Below are 15,731 nucleotides of genomic sequence, written 5' to 3'. Positions count from 1 at the left end.
ACTGGTCTGCTTAATGTTGTGACACGCGCTCTAACAGAGAAATGCGTCCGTATTATAGGGGTCTAGGAGGAACATCTAATCAAGCTTAGGATAGGTTTGGAGGGCAGAGAAGAATCAAGAAAGATTCTTCAAGTAACTGACATTTGAACTGAATTTTCCGAGGAAACAGACTTTGAAGATAAGGGGAAAAAAGCTGTTTGATAAGGCAAGATACTTGAAGAAGCAGGGGGTTTGAGATCCAAAGCACAGGTGGGAAGACTAGCCTTGAACTTGAGAAGGGACATTCGTTTCACTGAGACCCATAAGACCATCCTCTCATGCAGTCCTTTCCAGGCCCTGAGCCTGCATTGTCCCTGGCCCAGGGTGGGCCAGTAGGGCCACCCACCAAGATCTGCAGGAGTGGCAGCTCCTGAAAGCATGGTCCAGCCATCCACCAATACCAAAGCACCCGTGAGAGGCGAAAAATGAATGTGATTTAGGAAGAGGTTAAGGGACTGCCTGGGAATATTTTTCCAAAATACTCCTCAAAGCTTTGGATGACTCCAAAACAAATTAGCATGCAGACAGTATTTTGAAACAGTTCAGCAGTAATAAGCCAGAGATGTATGCCGCCAGAGGGCGGTGATCTCAGTTTTGTTTCTTTTTTATCTTCAGCTGCTTGAAGCCTGGGAGGCTAGAGATGCAGTGAAGCCTCCTGCTTGAGCTTTTCGATATGCCCTGGCATTGCCTGATGGAGGGGTACCACGGCCCTTGGCTGCTCAGGCGAGCCTGTGACTCAGGACCTGCTGGGCCCTACAGCAGCCTGAGCCCCAGCACAGGATTCCACCTGCCCCGGGCTCATCCCCCACTGAAACCAAGTCAGTGATGAAATGTTTGCCAAACAGAAGACAAATATTGCCTAAAAAAGACTTTTCCATTTCTTTCCAAATGTGACCTCCCTTCCTTTAAAGCCTTTGAACTAATAGGTAAGAGTTATTAGAAGGTGAAAAATATCTCATGTCAGAAGACAGATCTAGAAAACCTCCAGTTTGAACCCTGCAAATGATTTTAGCTCACATAGGACAGTAGATATGTTGTGGAATAGCATATTTAATGACATTTTATAAATCAAATAGTCATTGCAGTTATTCTTATTTATACAACCCTGCTCATGTCCTTTGGGAATTATGTTTTTCTATAAACATTTATTAAACATCTATGTGCCAAGAAGAGGACAAGGCACTGGAGATACCGAGCCAACTGTGACACTTAACTTGTGGATCCGCTGCTGGGCTAACAGAGGATAGACTGGCAAGCCATAAGCTATGTTTTCTGGTAAAGGTGTGTGCCAAATGCTCCTGGAGCTCAGAAGAGAGAAATGCTGGTGAAGGAAAGGCAGGAGGATGTGGCAACGATATGCTGATCTGGAGCCCTGACTCTAAGGCTTCTCCTGGCATGAAACAAGAGAAGTGAGCTCTCCTAAGCAAGGCTGAGGCTTGGGGGCTGGCACCGCGCCTCTCGGAGTGGGCAGAGCTGCTTGGTGGGGAAGAGCGAGTGCCCAGGAATCCAAACCACCCTCCGTCGAGCCTTCAGAGATGAAGCCTTTGACTGAAATGTGGGGAAGGAGAAGTTGGTTGGATGTGGTAGGAGTTTGGCTACAATAGACGAGGGAAAGAAAGACGTTCTAGGAAAAAGAAATGTATTAAAAATGCTGAGGCGAGGGGGAGAGTGCATTTTACAGCCACATCCTTCCAGGCCGGGCGGAGGAACGGTTAGCACAGTGGGTGACATGTTCGAGTGACTGGAGACAGCAGAAGGGGAGGAGACCAGAGAGCTAACAGAGGCCCCATCACCTGGGACCTTGTGATCTGTTGTAGAGAGTTTGGCTTTTACACTGAGTGTGACGGAAGCCCCTGGAAGACTGAGCGAGGTGCATCATCATCTGCTGTGTTTTTAAAGGGTCGCTCTGGCTTCTGTGTGGATAACAGATTGTTGGAGGACCAGTTAAGAGGCTACTGAAATAATCCAAGTAAGGTATGATGGTGACTTTGGCCAGTAGTGAGGACAGTGATTTGGCCCATCTTTTGAAGGTAAAAATGACAGGATTTGACAGGATTGTATATGGCTATGAAAGAAAGAGAGAAGTCAAGGTTGACGCCAAAGTTTTTGACTTGAGCAACTGGCAGAATGGCGTTGCCATGTACTGAATGGGAAAGATTAAGATTTAGGAGGGGTGCAATTAGGCGTTTGTTCTTGGACATGTTAATTTTGCGATTCCTATGAGACATCTCGGTGGACATGGAGCGTGAACAATTGACCGTGTGAACCTGGAGTTCAGGGGAGTCTAGGCTGGAGATAGAAATTTGACCGGTCAGCAGCAAGTAGCCATTTAGACTTGTTGAGATCACCTAGGGCGCTAGGTCACTTAGCAGGGACAGAGAAAAGAAACCCCCCAGGACTGAACCCTGGGCACTCCTTCTATTCTGCTTAGAGTCTATGGGAGGAGAAGCTAGTGAGGTGGGAGGAGAACCGGATACTAAGTGAGGAAGTGGTTTAACACGGTGGGAGTGAGAGCTGCCACTGACAGAGCAAGTAAAATGAGTCCTGAGAATTGGCCATTGGACTTGGCAACCTGGAGATCATTGGTGACCTTGAGAAAAACTGCTCTGTGGAATGGTGGGGCTAAAAGCCAGCTCAGAGTAGGTTCAAGAAGAAATGAGAGAGGAAGAGATAGAGACAGAGAGTGTCAACAACTCTTTAAAGGAGTTTTGCTGCTGGGAGAAGTATAAAAATGGGTGGTAGCCAAATGTAAGAGATATGGAATCAGGAAAAGATTTTCTTTTAGAGGGAGGTATTGTAACATGTTTTGGTTCTGACGGAAATGTCCGTAGAGAGGGGAGATTTGATGTTGCAGGAGAAAGGAGAGCTGCTGGAGCCATATCTCTAGGTAGGCAGTAGCTTCGGGTCCCCTGCACAAGAGGAGGCCACGGCCTCACAGGAGAGTCTGGAAAGTTCGTGCATTGCAACAGTTGGGAGAGCAGAGTGGATGGGGAGAGACACAGATGAGAGAGTATTGGGAGGCGGGAGCATGTGGGTGTTCTCTTCAGATTGCTTCTTTTTTCTCAGTGAAACAGGAAGCAAGACTAATAGTTAAGATTGGGAATGAAGGAGGAGATGTTGGTATTTAAGGAGAAAGGAGGAGATGAGATAAAGGATGAGAAATAGTTTCATAGGAAAGAGGGAGTCTGAAGGACAGGGGAACTGCCTCAGTTCTGTCATCTGTCACCTGGACTAAGGAGGTCGCCTACGGACTTTCTGTCAACTCTCACACTGAGGACAATTTAAAAAGCCAAAAGAGATTTTAAAAAGAAAAGAAAAACCTCTTTAGAAGCATTTAAGAACTAGAAGCTAGTGAGGGATCAGTCATCGGTCAAAAATCTAAGAGAAGTGAACCCAAAGAAGTCAGCCCAGTACTCAAGGCTACCTCTGCTGGAGAGCATTGGTAACGAGGGAGAAACATCTGGACACTGCGTTCCTCCACTGCGCTGCAGGGGCGCAGCAAAGTCAGCTGCGTTGGATTCCCAGTCCTTTGGGCTCCCCTTCAGTTCTCCATGCATCTGGGGGACACTGCTGGGTGCACCTAAGCACTGTGAGGAGAGGACGAGGGCAGGGCCTCTGTCGTCCAGTCCCAGGAGCTTGGGGAAGGGCAGGTCATGCGGTTGTCCCCGAGGCCCAAGTGAAAATGCACACATGACCTGGAGGTTGGATTGTCTCTTCCTCTCATCCACCTGGGGAAGCAGACAGCAGTGTGGTGAAAGGAGGGGCCCCAGATGAGCAGGGAGGAGAGAAGGACATGCTTGGGGTGGGAGCGGCGGTGGGGTCTTCCAGGGACCCTGCGCACAGGCCTCCCACCCTCCACAGCACGGCCTTGCCACTCTCCGGGAGCAGGGAGCTGCAGAGCATGCCAGCCTCCACCCTGCACCCCAGGGGCTTGTATCTGACATTGCTTTTCAGAGGCTCTCTGTCCTCACACGTGAGTCCCCCGCCTTCAGCATAGCACACAAGCCTCTCCGTGCTCTCCCCAAGTCTGCCTCGTCACCCGCCATTCCCTGCTTCACTTCTCACACTTCACCAGCACCAAAGTGGGCAGCTCAGCTGGCTGACAGGGAAAGGAAATAAACTAGGCCATAGGAGTCAGAGGGACAAAGAATGTACACATGCAGTGCGCATATGCAGGATGGAGGGAGGTGAGGTGAAGCAGGCGTGTAAGTGTGGGAAAGTGTGCAAGTATATACGGCTGTTTCACTCTGTGACCCTCGAGAAGGGTTACACATGGTGGGGGTTGATGGCCTGGGCTGGCCCCCAACCCTCCCTGCTGGAGTCCTGCCCCTCTTGACTACAGCCACGTTCAGCTGATGGGGACCAGCAGGAACCCCTGTTTAGGAATCCCTGTGCTTAGTGAAGGGCATTTCAAGCCAGAAAGGATGAAGCCAAAGGTAGCCAGCTACCCTCTGCCCTGCACGGAGGGCCCAAAGTAGCCCCTGTGTCCTGTCCCTAGTCAAGATCGGCAGACACTGAAGAGTGACCGGATGTGGCTGTGCGCCTGTGTCTGTCAGTCTGCTTCAACTCAAGGAGCAGGAACCAACCTTGGCAACTTAAGCCAAAGGGATCTGTGAGAAGGATAGACAGGGCTCAGCCCACCTGCGGAAAGCTGGAGGCACAGGCATGGAGAGTGGGTAGGAAGCAGGGATTCGGGAAGCCAGGCGCAGCCTCCGCTGGGGGACATGGCAGACCTGTTTTCAGTGGCCCCTTGCTTTGCAACCTCATCTGAGGTCTGAAGTTTGTGTTTGGGGTGAACAGTGGAGAGGGGTCCAGTGACGCTCTGGCCAGCAGGCAGAGGGAGCCTTCCGCCCATTAAGACTCCCGTCGTAAGGCATTCCCTAAAACTCGGGAGGCTGTCTAGGTGCTGGCAAGCAGCCACAGCAGAAAAGAGACAGTCTATAAAGTCAAACGCTTGAGGTGCAGATCCAGGTCCGGTGCACGTTCACTGCCTGTGAGCCACGAGTCTAACATCTCTGCGCCTCAATCTTCGCATCTGAAAAATGGAATAAAAAGACACCTCTCACAGGGTGGTTGTGAAGATTAAGTAGCTCGTCCCACACAGCATCACTAGGCCGGAGCAGCGGAGGCTCAGATCTCCTTGTTCCCTTAACAGCTGTCCTGCTGGACGGGAGCCGGGCCCGGGAGCCCGGGCTTCGCTCACAGACTCCCCACTTGGCTCCAGCCTTGCTCGACAACTCCCAGGCTGCTTTTAAACTACTCCCAGCAGCTTTATAGGTGGAGGGGAGTTGCCATACTTCTTGTGAAGACTATAAATCTCTCTATAACTCAGGCTCTTGTCGTTCACCTTAACAATAATACCCTTGTATTCCAAAGCCATTAAAATGCCAGGCACCCTGCTTTGCATTACGAACATCATCTCGTAATCCTCCTAACAAAGCATGGGGTAGGTACTATGGCCACTCCCATTTTCAGAGGAGGAAACTGAGCCTCAGAGAGACTATAAGTCTCTCCCCCATGGGCATTTGAAACGAAATCGTGTGTTCCTAACCACTAGGCAATACTGCCTGTGACAATGGCGGATTGACATTAGCCATTTTAGCTCACTTCCTTGAGAGCCAGTGCCCACTGGAAAAGTTACATGGATCCTGCAGTTTCTTTCAGAGCTGGGGGCGCCTCTTCTTCCACATCCTGGTCCGAGCTTGTTGCCAGGCTAGGGTGCCAGCTGGAGCTCTGGGCTGCGCACAGGGATCTGCACCCAATGGAGATCTCAGGAGCCTGGCCAGCTTCCTCCCTCAGGGGAGCAGAGGACGCAGCACCAGAGCCGGTGGGCCGCATGACCCCGAGGCTCCTCTCTGCCGGGGCTGTGGCTTACAGGAGCTGTGCTGTCCACGGTGCAGTCCCTCAAGTCCTCAGGAGTGAGATGAGGAGGAGCACTGCTGGATCCTTCCAGGCATGTCGAGGATATTCTCTTGAAAATGGGAGCAGTGCCACGCAATTGTGTGCGGTTCCCTCTGGGCACTTGGGGCCCAGCCCTCTTCAGCCTGAATACTGGGAAACGCAGCCCTGTTTGTGGAGGACGGAGGGAAGCAGCTCACACTGGGCTCTGGCGGAGCTGGCGCGTTTCATTTTATGCCTTTGATGAAATGTTTCTAAGAAACACAAAATGAAACATTCTGAGAGTTGGGTATTTTTCCACTTGGCAAACATTTATGATTTATAGGGCACATGCTACTCCTCGCTTACGCTAGTCCTTTCCTTCTTCCTCCACCCACATTCTCTGTGAGCCCAGCCCAGGCTGAGGGCCCCGACCAGCTGTGCACATGCAGCTCACAGGGCCTTCCCCCTTGGTGGGGAGACAGCAGGAGTCAGCCTGGAGAAGCCCAGCTCCAGCGTCCACACAGCGCCTACAGCTCAGGCTCGTGGACAAGCAGAGTTTCTTGAAAAGTAAGAACAGGGAGGCAGAGTGCTTGTTGGCCTTTCCAGGAGTGAGAAGATGCCAGAAGAGACCTTGGTTGACATGGTTCCTGGGTTCCCAGTAACATCAGAAGAGCAGAGGATGCAAAGGGCAAAGCCAGGTGGTGAAGCCATCAAGCAAAGCTTCCCCTAGGTTTCAGTACTTGGGCTTGGAACCACCAGCCCCCTCCTACAAGAGGCTAGAATTTTTTAAAAATCTCGCTGGAAGGGGTCCTAGAGACTGTCCTTGGAGACAATTTGCAAATTAGGACAACAAAAAGAAGAAAAGGGGAAGTGGGGGGAAAGGCTTTAAAAAATTCATTCATGCAACATTTTTTGATTTCCAAAGCACATTTTGTAATCATTGGTGCTGAGTTACCGGGGGGTTTGCAAAGATTGGTTCTGTTTAGTCCCTGCCCTCAAGGACCTATCACTGTATTGTCATTTCTGCTTTGCTCTCAGGAGACTTTGAAGGAGGAAAATCACCCTGGAAAGGGTTTCATCCCATCTCGTCTTTTTGTCAATAAATTTTAAATCTGGTTTGTTTTGGCAAAAGTGACTCAGCTAACAATTAGGTTAAAGACATTTTTAACTAGAGTTAGTGTAGCCAATATGGGTTTAATTGAAGTCAACAAACACTGAGTGAGCATCTGTTACCCGGCAGGTACTGGGCTAGGCACCAGGGGTGCAGAGGTGAGGGAGCTAGGGTCCCTGTTGTCAGGGAGATCACAGTCTAAACATATCTAAACTACAGGGTAGAAGAAATGCCATAAAAAGGCAGGACGTGCTATTGGTAGAGAGAGTAAGATCGCATGGCTGGAAATGAGGAAAGCTTTCTGAAGAAGGTGGCATTAGAGTTAAACCAACCCTCCCAACTCTACACCCGCTTCTGTCCACCTGTCCAGCCCTCTTTTTCTCTTCCCAGCCAAGTCTATTTATTTATTCATTTAATCCTTCATTCAGACATTCACCAAATATTATTAAGCTCCAAGATGCCCTAAGCACTGTTCTAGACATGGGGTTACAGTGGTGAGTAACACAGATCAAGTCACAGCCATGTGCATACATTCCAGTGGGGTGGGGATGGGCAACAGATACCAACAAATGAATAAATAAATATATCATAATGTCAGCGATGATGAGTGTTGTAAATTAAAATAAAATAGGGTGGAGGGGACAGATAGTGAGCCTGGTTAGGGAAGGCATGGGTGTTCTGTTTCAAATATGGTGTTAGAAAAGGCTTCTCTGAGGGGGAGACATTTGAGTCAAGATGTAAATGAAGTTGGGCCAGCCCCGGTGGCCTAGTGGTTAAGTTTGGCATGCTCTGCTTCGGCGACCCAGGTTTAGTTCCCAGGTATGGACATATATCATTCGTCTATCAGTGGCCATGCTGTAATGGCGGCTAACACACAAAGAGTAGAGGAAGATTGGCAATAGATGTTAGCTCAGGGCAAATCTTCCTCAACAACAACAACAAAAACCTGAATGAAGTGGCAGAGTGAGCCAGGGGACTCTGGGGGAAGAATATTCTAGGCAACAGAACAGCAAGCACAAAGGCCCTGAAGTAGAAACACGCTTGAACGAGCAGAAGCACGGTGAGAGAACTGGGATGGAGAGGCAAGCAGGGGCCAGGCCAGGAAGGGCAATGTCAGGAGTTAGGATTGTAGTCTAGGGGTGATGGGAAGCTGCCAGAGGATTTGATGATCTGATTTGTGTTTTTAAGAGATATTTATGTCTGTGGGGTTGAGAATAAGCTTTAAAAGGTCAAGAAGAGAAGCCAAGAAGACTTGTGGAATATTTTCAATGTAAGAAACAAAAAATAGAGTTGACCTTTCTGATATACAGAAACAGCAAGAGCAGTGAGGCGGGGGTGGTGAGAGGGCACTTCAGAGGTTCAAGCTTGGACATGGCAAGTTTGAAATGTCCGTTAGATATCTGAGTGAGGTACTGAGCAGCACTTGACATTTGGATCTGAACTTCGGGGAGTAATCAAAAGCACCCATTGCCACCCAGAAGGCACATTAGAGGAGAACTAACAAGAGTTCTTCAAGATTCGATATGCAGGAAATGATCAGAACTGCCCTTGCCAGAGCGACTTCTGTAGAAGGATGAGGGTGAAAGCCAAACTGTGGGTGTGAAGACAGTGAGTACAGATTATTCTCTCAAAAGAACCAACATTTGGCTTTGTTAATTCTCTTTTTCTTTGTTTTCTATTTCATTAATTTTCACCCTTGTCTTTCTTTACTTCTTTCTACTTTCTTTGAGTTTTTTGTTCTCTTTCTAGTTTCTTTGGGTGGAGACTTAATTAATTTTCAGCTTTGCTCCTCTTCTAATGGAAGTATTAAGGATATAAAAGTTTCCAAACACCACATATGCTGCATTCCACAAGTTCTGATATGTGGTGATCTCACTATTTTTTAGTTCTGAGTATTTTAAAATTTTCATTATGAACTCTTCTTTGATCCTGCCTCCTGTCTTATCCCAAACAAGGGTGCAATTACAAAGATGAGTTTACTGCAGAAAGCCAACAAAAATGGCAGACAGATTTGAATAACAAATGGAAATTCTAAGGATGAAAAATGTAACTACTAAAATGAAAATTACATTCAATAGATTAAACAGATTAGACACATTGAAAGAGAATTTGTTCAGAACGCAGCAAAGAAATATCAGAAGATAGAAAAAAATGACAGAGAAGTTAAGAGACATCAAAGATAAAATGAGAAGGCCTTAGGTGTCTGATTGGAGTCCTGAAAAGAGAACAGAAAGAGAATGGAGAAGAGGCAATATTAAGGAGATTCCAGAAATGATGAAAAGCATGGATGAACCCACAGATCCAGGAAGCATAACATATCCTAAGCAGGATAAATGAAGAGAAATCCATGTCTAAACTCATTATAGTGAAATGGCAAAATATCGAAAACAGAGAGAAGACCTTGAAAGCAGCAAGAAAAAAAGGACAGATCACTTTAAAAAGACAATTCAAATGACAGCTAACTTCTCAACAGAGAACAGTAGACGGCAGAAGATAGACCATAAAGGGCTAGGTGAAAATAGCTGTCAATCTAGATTTGTGTACTCAGCAAAAGTATTGTTCAAGAATAAGGGAAAATATTTTCAGGAAACAAATTTGAGAGCATTCGCCACCAAGAAAACTATTCTAAAGAGGAACCTTTAAGGGAGAAAATGATGCCAACAGGATGATATGATATGTAAGAAAAAATGGTCACTATCTCAATAAACTCAAAAATTTCTTCTGCTGAGTTAAAAAATATTCTAAACTCTTCAGTTCAGACATCAGAGAGGGAGAAATGGAGCTAAATTCTAGGAGAGGAAGGAAGTTATAGTTCAACTTTAAGACTTTGAGTTAAATATGTATGTTAAACTTTGAAGGTAACCACTAAAAGATGCAAACATTCCAAATGTTCAGAGAGAAGAATATGAAATAAAGGAAATAACTTGATCAATTTTTAAAAGAAGGCAAGAATGAGGAAAGACAGAAATTGTCAGGTTAAAGTAAAACAGTGGGATACTATTTATGCCAGAAAATACTAAATGATAAGGACATGGAAAAGTTAGGTGTCCCCACTGAGGAGTTTAACATAAGGGAAGTGACATGATCAGACGTGTGCTTTAGAAAGAGGAGAGTGCCTGTCACATGGAGTACAGACTGTTGGGGGACGAGACGGGAGGCAGCAATAACAATTAGGAAGCTTCACTGTAGTCTAGGCTGGAAATGAAGAAGGCCTGAGCTGAGGCTGTAATGGTGACAGCAGGGACAGGCAGGGTGGGCAGGGGAGATGAAAAAGACGTCAATTATCCTGAGATAAAACAAAAAATGGCCACGCTCTTAAATTTAGTCAAAATGCCAGCCACAAGCCTCTGATTTCAAACAGAGAAATGTAAGCACTTATGCCAAAACCAGGTCTGAATTCTGAGCCCAACACCAAGGCCTCCGGAACTGTGAGTGACTGACCTTTCTTCAAGTCCAAGTGACATCATGTGTGCTCCAGGTCCAGGCCTTCTAATCCTGCCGTTGAGGGAGGTGGTTGTCAAATTGTCACATTGAAAGCCTGTCTCTGGAATTGTCATTTGATGCTCTGCTCTCAGAAACTAGAAAAACACTGGAGGAGAGAGAGAAACAGACACACATGCAATATCTTAAAACTACCAACTCAAATGTTACTGCAATAAAAATTTCTTCCCTTGGAACAAAACGTGGCTGATTTCAAATGCCTGCTCTCACAAGTCCTTCACCCTCACCATGTGAGGTGATCCTATTATTTTATTAGGCTGGGCGGGGATTATTTTCCACATTTTCTTTTACAGATGAGGAGACAGTGACCAGAATTGATGTGGCTTGCCCAAGATCGCTCAACAGTAAGAAGCGAAACTGAGGATGGAAACTAAGTTGTCTGGTGTGGGGCCAGTTTGTCTTTCTGCTGTCAGGTGTGAACTTGTTTTGGTAATAAGAGGGAGTCAGTGAAAGAGAAACTGGCCAACTCCAGCCTCTATTTCCATCCACCTCCGCCCACTAGTCTTCCTTCTTCTTTATGTAAAGAGGTTTGGTTTTTTTCCAACAAATAAGGAAAATTTTGAGATAAATATAAAGCTTTGCATTTAGATTTTAACAGATTTCTCAAGTTCAAGTGACAGAAGGCAGTTCTTGAGAAAAAGACTAACATCCGAATAATAGTAGTTCTTGAAAGAGAAAGTTGAGGAGGAAGTCATCAAAGGTAGAGAATTTCCCCAGACTAAAAAACATGAATTTACACATTGACAGGACTCTCTGAGTGTCCATCACAAAAGATGAAAATAGACCACATATCTGAAACTGTGACATTTCTGAACACTGTGCACAAAGAAAAAAATCTGAAGAGCTTCTAAAGAGAGTTGGGGGCATAAAATTCATCTAAAAAGGATGAGGAATCAGGATGCATTTGGATTTCTCAATAGTAACCCTGGAAGCAAGAAAATATGAACCATTGCTTTCAATATTCTGTGAGAAAATGATTTCCAACTAGAGTCTTACATTTGGCCAACCTGTCAAGCATGAGGCTGAAATAGACATTGTCAGACAAGCAAGGTCTTAAAAATTTACCGCCTAATGTGACATGCTGCAAAATGGCCAAACTAAAATTGGTATTTGGCTGAAGCCAAAACTCACCATCATTGAATGAACTTCTGAGACACATGACCACACCAGAAATTTTATTTGTAAAGTTTCCTTATAAATATAATTTTATTATTAAAAGTTTTCAAGATTGATTTTTAAGGTTCGGCATTTTAATGCAGGGGCAATCTGTCAGCACTTCAAGCTGCTGGATTACTCTTGTGGTCGTTGTATTTGTCACACTAACAGAGGCTCACTTTCAGCTGAGGTTTGGTGAAGGAGCAAGGTATTTTTAGTGTCTCCTTGCCAGTACAGGGTATCCCTGATGGTGATGTTGCTTCCAAGTTATTAATCTTTTCTTTTCTCTGTGGTAGCTAAGGTAATGCTTATTTCTTTTTCAACTCCTACTTGAAGATTTGTTTGCTGCCGAAGATGCTGTGTAATTGAAGCAGTGTCCCACAAATTGAAGTTTTGTACTGTTGGAATTTTCAGATTTTTGTTCTCATATAAATTTGTATTTCTTTAAAACTTGGGTAAACAGATGTGGAAATGAAGTAGCATAACTAGATTTCGGAATAAGAAAATCTATAAATTTCCATCCGTATCTAAGATTTTATTGCATGCATACCAGTTTCAGCATCTTCCCTAGAGAAGAATGAAAGGAGAGTCTTTTCAACAGGCAAAATTTAAGAAAAAAAATCCCTCTCAAGGTTTATCATTTTGGTAACTTCTCCAGCAGATTTCAGCAAATGAATTCATTTCTCTGCAATCTCCCTTTGGGTGTTAGCAAATCCCAGTATCTTGGTATTACTACCCGACACACACGATATTAAGTCATTTTTAAGATATCAAGCCAGTTTTCAATGTATAATAGCTGCTGTTCCACCTGTGTGACCATCTCATATAAGTAAATGAAAAAATAATCCCAAAGTCATATTGTTTCTCTTTGGCTGAAGAAGAATGATGAAAATGGCCCATTATATTTTTGCTTCAACCTGTAATTCTGTTAAAATATACTGCTGTAATTACATTCCTTTTTTTTATTGAGGTAACATTGGCTTATACATTATATGAATTTCAGGTGTACATCCTTGTATTTTGATTTCTGTGTAGACTACATTGTGTTCACCACCCGAAGACTAATTACCGTCCATCACTGTACACACGTGCCCTTTTACTCCTTTTGTCCAGCCCCTCTCCCCTCCCCTCTGGTAACCACCAATCTGATCACTGTATCTATGTGTTTGTTTGTTGTTGTTGTTTCTATCTTCTACTTATGAGTGAGGTCATACGGTGTTTGACTTTCTCCATCTGACTTATTTCACTTAGCATAATGCAAATGCAAGATTTCATCTTTTTTCATAGCTGAGTAGTATTCCATTATGTATTTAATACATCACTTAAGGATGTGTACAAAATTTTTTGCTTATGATTCCTAAATCAATTATTTTCTTCACTATGATTTTTCTATTGTCAACCTAAAGATTGGTTTTCTGTTCTATGAATGTGTCTTCTGTCAGTTTCACCATCGTGCTGGTGAGATTGCTTTGCCCGCTCCCCTGCCTCACTCCTTGGCAAGCATCCATTGTAGTGACAATATTTATAAAACAAACTCTTCTTGGTTCTGCACGTCTAAATGACTGATGTACAGGTTACAGAAGTAGCATCCTGAATAATGAATATTATTAAAGATTATACTTCCAATAATGGTGGGATGGTTTGTTGGAGATCAACTCTCCCATCAAGAAAAAGTGTAAAAGCTAGACAAAATACGAAAACGCATCTCTTTGAGGGCATCACAGAGTTAGATACAAGGTCACCAGGTCTGGAGTGGCCAGATTCCTGAGAGAAGAAAGATGCACTGAGATGCACCCAGCCTTCTGCAGTGCTCTCTTTTGAGGCATTTGCCAGTATGGGAGCAGCACAGGGCTGAGAGGTTATGGATCTGAGTAGAGCTCTCAGTGGGCTAGAAAAGCTGAGGAAACAAAAGTTTGAGTCCTGGGATCACCAAGAACAGACTCTAATAAATATCCAGACTTCCCATTAGGTCCCTCTAGGAGTCAGGATAAACCAGAAATAGATGGTGCTCACAAAAGTCTGAAACCCAGCCTCGAAGCAGTGCAATCTCAAACTGAATTAATATAATCTGACCCTCCTCTAACTCTCTATCAGAAAGCAAAAGTAATTTCCCTCTAGAGGAACATAACATCAGCCAGAGCCTGAAATCCTCTCTACAGTTTTTTATATACAACTTTTTATACACAATCAAAATTTTATACACAATCATCAGCATTCAATACCAGGCTAGAAACAGAAATAGAAAATAGAACTACATAACTAAAAACCTAGAGAAAAGAAACCTTAAAATATAAACAGTCTCGCAGATGATCCAGGGTATTGGAGTTATCAGACATGATTTTAAAAATAATTGTCTAATATTTTTAAGACTAGACAACAAGGTGGAGAATTTAGCCAGAGAATTGGAACCTGTAAAAAGAGTCAGATGGAAATTATAGGACTGAAAAAAAAAACTGAAATTAAGCATTACAAAGATGACTTTAACTACGGATTATACACAGAAAAAGAGAGAATTCATCACCAGGAAGACAGGTTAATAGAAAACATCCATGCTGAAGTGCAAAGAGAGAGAAAGAAAATGCAAAATACATATAGAGAAGAGCATGAAATGTATGTGAAATAGGGAGAAGGTCTTATATAAATATACTTAGAGTCAGAGGGAGAGAAGAAAGAGAACGAGCTGAAGCAATATTTTAAGAACTACTAGCCAGGAATTTTCCAAAACTGTGAAAAAATTCAGACAACAGATTCAATTCAACAGATTCTATTAAATCCCAGTATCATAGATACAAAGAATGTCACACCTTGGCACATCAGAGTGAAAATACTAAAAATCAAAGACTAGAGCAGTCCGAGAAAAAAGACATCTTCAAGGGAGCAGCAATAAGCCTGACAGCTGACTTTTCAACAGAAATCATGAAAGAAGAGAGACAGGCATGATCTCTCTAAAGTGCTAAACAGAAAATGACTGCAAACCTGGGATCGCCTTCAAAAATGAGGATGAAATAAAGACACCTTCTGGAGAAAAAACCTGGCAGAACTGCTTACTGCACTAAAAGAAATAATTCTTTAGGAAAAATAGAAATTATCCCATATGGAAGCCTGGAAATGCAGGAAGAATGGAGAGTAATGGTCAGGGTACATATGTGGGTAAGTCTAAATGAATATTGACTGTATAAAACAGTAATAATAGGGGCCGGCCCCGTGGCCAAGTGGTTAAATTCGCGCACTCTGCTACAGTGGCCCAGGGTTTCTCTGGTTCGGATCCTGGGCGCGGACATGGCACCACTCATCAGGCCACGTTGAGGCGGCATCCCACGTACTACAGCTAGAAGGACCCACAACTAAAATATACAACTATATACTGGGGGGATTTGATGAGGAAAAGCAGAAAAAAAAAAAAAGATTGGCAACAGTTGTTAGCTCAGGTGCCAATCTTTTGAAAAAAAAAAAATGGTAATTTCTTCAGGGGTTGAAAATATTTTTACATTTAAAATACATGAAAAAAAATAGCACATAAAGCAAGAGGTAGTAAGGAAATTAAAACGTTTAAAGGTCCTTCCCTTATAAAAAGGAAAAACACCATTGTTTTCTCTACTGTTTCTTTTTATTACTACTACCTGAACCAATACTTCTAGTCACCGAATGTGTGGATTTTTTTTCTCACACCAGCCAATTCTCCACCACCAGCTGGGTGTCTTACAATTCAATTCAATTCTGACACTCTCTACCTGAGTTAGCCTAAGATCCCACAGGTTAAGGGCTCAGCTCCACAATACCGTCCCCACTTCATATACCAATGGCATGTATGGGGTCCCCCGGTTACCCACATTTCTGTTTGACTTGGCTACAAATCAGGAGTTCCCACAACTCCCTCCTCAGGTTTATTTGCTATAATGGCTCAAAGAACTCTGGGAAACACTTACTTATGTTTACCAGTTTGTTACATAATAAAGAATATGATAAAGGACACAGATGAACAGCCAGATGAAGAAATATATGCAGAGGTCTGGAAGGGCCCTGAGTGCAGGAGTGTCTGTTTCTG

The 15,731-nt window shown here is 44.1% G+C and overlaps 1 protein-coding gene across 3 annotated transcripts in view; it reads left to right on the top strand.

Annotated features, from left to right (window-relative positions):
- MAN1A2 (mannosidase alpha class 1A member 2) overlaps positions 1–13,310 on the top strand; it is a 209,322-nt gene extending 196,012 nt beyond the window's left edge. For 2 of the 3 annotated variants that reach the window (XM_070267135.1, XM_070267139.1), the window contains exon 13: positions 10,825–13,310. In XM_070267135.1, coding sequence (XP_070123236.1) covers positions 10,825–10,828 — 4 coding nt within the window. In that variant the 3' untranslated portion in view covers positions 10,829–13,310. The remainder of the gene's footprint in view (positions 1–10,824) is intronic. The other variant, XM_070267136.1, reaches the window with a different exon arrangement.
- The last annotated feature ends 2,421 nt before the right edge of the window (positions 13,311–15,731 follow it).

This window comes from Equus caballus, chromosome 5 (assembly GCF_041296265.1).
Source record: "Equus caballus isolate H_3958 breed thoroughbred chromosome 5, TB-T2T, whole genome shotgun sequence".
In the NCBI taxonomy this organism is placed as follows: Eukaryota; Metazoa; Chordata; class Mammalia; order Perissodactyla; family Equidae; genus Equus; species Equus caballus.
This window is presented reverse-complemented; position numbering and strand designations above follow the sequence as displayed.